Raw genomic sequence first — 4,745 nt, forward strand, 5'->3', positions numbered from 1 at the left:
CATGACAGGTTGTTTATTTAACTCAGCTAATATGTTGATTTATTTTTACTATAATACTAGCTTATTTTTTTTTACTTCATACATGAAATAATGTTTACAAATTAACTGGTTTATCGCTTTTAATACATAGGTTATACATATTGCCTATATTAAACTTGTTTAACAAACATTAGAAGTAAAAGTTAAACTAGACCTGAATGATTTTTCTGAAGAACAGCAGTCAGTTTAACTGTTCAGGACAATCAAGGGACTCATGAACAACTATTACTAAACAAAAAACAAAAAAAAACAGCTATGGATCATATAGGTAATAACACAGTATTAAGTGTATGTAAACTTTTGAACCTGGTCATTTTTATTAATTCAAATATTATTTTCGCTTGTGGACTATATGTAAACCTCTTTTTAAGGTCAGTACTAAATAAAAAGTAACATGCATTTTGGGTAATCCCTCTTATTTTGGTAAATTAATTAACATTTTGCAGATTCTGCAAGGTTGTATGTAAACTTTTGACTTCAACTGTACATACATGTAATTATTCCCACGTGTGTTGTATCTGAGTAACATTAAAATGAATTGTGTCTCTGTTCTTAAACAGGTGCAAAGATGAGAAGGAAAAACTTGCAGACAGTAGCGTTAGTTCTGACAGGTGTTGTGTGCCTGGTCTTGATCATGAACAAAAATGACTTTGAAAATGACGTGACATTGATGAGCAGAGACGTAAATGAGATACTCCAAACGAGTCAAAGTCAAAACGATTTGTCCATATTCGAAACTCTCCAGCCTTCATCTTCGTATTGTGAGCAGAATGTGTCTGCTTATAATGTGACTGGGTTTTCTACTCTGCCAAAGCATATCCAAGACTTCCTGCTTTACCGACACTGCAGGAGTTTTCCCATCCTTCTTGACGTGCCTGATAAGTGTGGTGGACCCCAAAACTCTGCAGATGTCTTCCTTCTGCTGGTCATCAAGAGTTCTCCAGAGAATTACGAGCGACGGGAAGTTTTGCGGAAAACATGGGCTAAGGAAAGACAGCACAAAGGTGTGTGGATCCGCAGAGTCTTCGTAAGTGGAACGAGTAGAACCGGCTTTGAGAAGCGCAGGTTAAATAAGCTATTGCAGATGGAGAACAGTGAGAACAAGGACATTTTACAGTGGGACTTCCATGATTCATTCTTCAACCTCACACTGAAGCAGATCCTTTTCTTTGAGTGGATGGAAAGATGGTGCCCAGATGCCAGATTTCTTTTAAATGGAGACGATGACATCTTTGCTAATACGTTTAACATGGTTGAGTATCTTCAAGGTCAGAAGGGCAATGATGGAAGTAAACATCTCTTTACAGGGCACCTCATCCAGAACGTAGGTCCTATCAGACACCGTTCAAGTAAATACTATGTCCCGGTGCAGGTACAGGAGTCTAAAAGGTATCCTCCGTACTGTGGCGGAGGAGGCTTTCTTCTCTCCAGCTTCACGGCCAAAACGATCTACAGAATGTCTCACTCTATAGAGCTGCTGCCCATTGATGATGTTTACATGGGAATGTGTTTGGAAAAGGCTGGCCTCAAACCTGCATCCCACCTTGGCGTAAGGACCGCTGGTCTGCATATCCCCGCTCCGAATGTTGACAAATTTCACCCTTGCTTTTACAGAGAAATCATTTTAGTCCACAGATTTCTGCCGCACATGATTTTTGTGATGTGGAATGAAATACAAAACCCACATTTGCACTGTGGAAAGACAAAGTCCTTGTTAAATCTAGAATAAAAATGATCAGGATGTGTGATTACTTTTAAAGTATGTCCAAACATAAATTAGTTTTGGCGTGGTGTGGTGTATTGCACTTTAACTGAAATGAAAAAGGTGGTTGATTCTTTCTCAGCAATAAATGTTATAGTCTTTGGGGTCTTTACGGTTGTTTTTCAATGATCAGAGAGTGCTTCTCAGTATAGAAATATCTATATCTTGTTCTTTAAAATCTAATTTTATCAGGGGAATTAAGTGCACTCTTAGAAAACACAAGCACAAAAGCACTAGGGTGGTACCTTTTCAAAAGTAATACTTCTGTTTTTTATTTACCCCTATAGGGTGCATATAGTATCTTAAAGGGGACATCAGATGCCCATTTTCCACAAGTTGGTATGTTTCTAGGATCTTCGTGAAATGTCTAGAACATACTTTGGTTAAGGATAGTCAGGATAATAAGGATAATGCAGGATAGTCTGTCAGATGTTGTGGGCGGGGCCTGAGCAGTTTGACATCATACTTCTCAGAAAATCAAAACGGCTTGATAATTGAGATTGTTTAGGTTATTTGGGGATTTAAAAAATGTGAATTTTGCATCTGATGTCCCCTTTAAAGGTACATTAGTATCTAAATCGTATGTATTAGTACCTTTTGAAAGGGTACCATTTCAGTGACAGCCTTTTTGTAGTGTAGTGTTTTTGTCTGAGATTGTGTAGTATATAAGTACAGTGCTGTATTGTAACAAATAACAAATATTTATAAGCTACTTTTACTTGAGTTTTAGGATATGTCTGCCTTTGTTGAGTGTTTTTAATGTCATGTTTTACTGATGAATACTGTGTAATGTATTTTTACAGAGAAGCTTATGTTCATGTAAACTTTTATTGGGATATAAATTATTTTGATAGCCTATGTTTGCAACTTATGCACATTGTGAAATCTTAATGAAGTTGACAGAGCTCTCCTGCCTAAGAACTGTTTGTGAAATCAAATAATAATAAAATAAAATATAAAATATTACATTTACTCATAGTGTCGGTCATGTAAATGTGGCTTTATTCCCTTTGTTTGCTTTGCTGTTTCATGCACCAGAGATCCAAAGAAGTACGAGCAATTCCTGTTATCTGTATTTTTATCTATGAATACTGGATATGTTTACAACACTAAAGCAGATTGTAAATCCAGGGATTTATTATTCGCAGGGTTTTTTTGTGCTGTTGGTGATTTAGCAAAGTAAATAAATACATATTTATTATACAGTTTCATTGATTTCTTACCTTGATTTCTTACCTTACTTGACATCTTACCTTAGCCATTTGATAGATAAGTAAATCTAAGGGTATGAATGAAATGTTATGCATTTTGGCCATTTATTTACATGACAACATTGTTTTAAGGGCCTGAAATTGCAAACTTTTGAAAAGGGGTTTAAAAATGCATGTTTTTAAAATTTGTATCATTACTGTCTCAGTGTAAACTACAAAAATGCAAATTTGTGAAAACAAAAGCATATTACATGTTCAGTTTATAGCAGAGATGCTCCCTGTAACACCATAATTGCATTTAGGTTTGTACAGTAGTAATTACGAGATTCCAACTTTTAAAAAGCGTTAAAAAAACGTTATTATCCAGTCTTTATCCGTCCAGTCAGATTGCTGTAAAACATCCATGACAGCTGTTGTCCATGCTGGAAAATAATTGCCACACGACCTGAATTATATAAATTGTTTTAATAGCATGGCCATTTAAAACCCGAGGGTCTACCATGTGCATAGTTGTCACACCCTCAGCACGTTCCCTCAGTCCCAATCACTGCGATCCTTCATCAATCAGCCAATCCCCACTGCACCACGCCCATCACCAGAGTTCTAATCACCGTCACCTGCACCAGCAATCACCACTCCCTTTAAATACTTGCCTCTGCCATTCACTCACCGGCTGGAATCAAAGTTACATGGACACCTCTCCTTGGATCTTCTCCTCCTTCTCTCGATTCTCCTGTGCTCTTCACGGACTGCATCTGGGTGAACCTGTGAAACACATATTACCCACTTTAAGGGAAGTGACTGTTGCTCTTGCTGGCGATTGCCTATGAACTTATGTTTACCTTATTGGACTGTGTTTGAAGACTCGGATACCGAAGTCTATACTCACCTGTTTTCACCTGTTTGAAGTGTGCACGTCTGTTAATAAATACCTTGAAATATACTTACCTTCTCCTTGTGTGTGTGGACGTGACAGGATTCCAGCCCATAAAAAGAAATTCCTTCAGCTCACTCATGGAGGCGAACGCAGCATTCACCGGTGCCTCTCCCGACTCATTAAAACTGTCTGAAGCTGAGGACAGGCTATGGAGCCTACGGCAAGGTGGGCAGACATTGGAGTGGTATGTGGAGGAATTCCTTGAGCGCTCCCATCGGGTGAGCTGGCCCGACGTCACTCTTGCTGTGATGTTTCGGTTTGGACTGGATGAGGAAACAATCCGATGCACCTCCCCCATATGTGATTTCTCCTTGATTGAACTAATCAACCTCACTCTTTATATAAATGGCTCTAGTATCGAGGTTAAAGAAATAAAGAGTGATGGTAAGTTTCCTCGTCCAACCCTCTACGAAACCCAGCACGTCTCACCGGCTTACTCCTCGCCTGGACTCCCCACATACCTCACCAATAGCTCCTCCCTCCTCGCCAGCCCGGAGCTCGCGGCCAGCCCTCCAACGTCATGGCCAATCCTGATGGCCAGCGTGCTAGACCCACCATTGAGGTCAGTACGGGCCGCCATGCCAGCTCCCAAGATGGCCGCAGTTCCTGATTCCCCGGCCAGGATGGCCGCAGTTCCTGATTTCCCGGCCAGGATGGCCGATGTTCCTGATATTCCGGCCAAGATGGCCGACGTTCCTGTTTTCCCGGCCAAAATAGCCGATGTTCCTGAGTTCCCTGTCAAGATGGCAGATGTTCCTGTTTTCCCGGCCAAAATAGCCGATGTTCCTGAGTTCCC

At 39.9% G+C, this 4,745-nt stretch overlaps 1 protein-coding gene across 1 annotated transcript; it reads left to right on the plus strand.

The window, feature by feature from the left end:
- The first annotated feature begins 607 nt into the window (after nucleotides 1-607).
- LOC141287441 (N-acetyllactosaminide beta-1,3-N-acetylglucosaminyltransferase 3-like) lies at nucleotides 608-2,773 on the plus strand. The gene has a single exon (XM_073819592.1). The coding sequence runs from the start codon at nucleotides 608-610 to the stop codon at nucleotides 1,766-1,768; it is 1,161 nt and encodes a 386-aa protein (XP_073675693.1). The 3' UTR covers nucleotides 1,769-2,773.
- Nucleotides 2,774-4,745: the final 1,972 nt, after the last annotated feature.

The sequence above is a fragment of the Garra rufa genome, chromosome 15 (genome assembly GCF_049309525.1).
Source record: "Garra rufa chromosome 15, GarRuf1.0, whole genome shotgun sequence".
NCBI classification, from domain to species: Eukaryota; Metazoa; Chordata; class Actinopteri; order Cypriniformes; family Cyprinidae; genus Garra; species Garra rufa.

What these genes read in the sequence shown, in the direction of transcription:
- LOC141287441 (XM_073819592.1), top strand. Translation starts at nt 608, where the DNA reads ATGAGAAGGAAAAACTTGCAGACAGTAGCGTTAGTTCTGACAGGTGTT.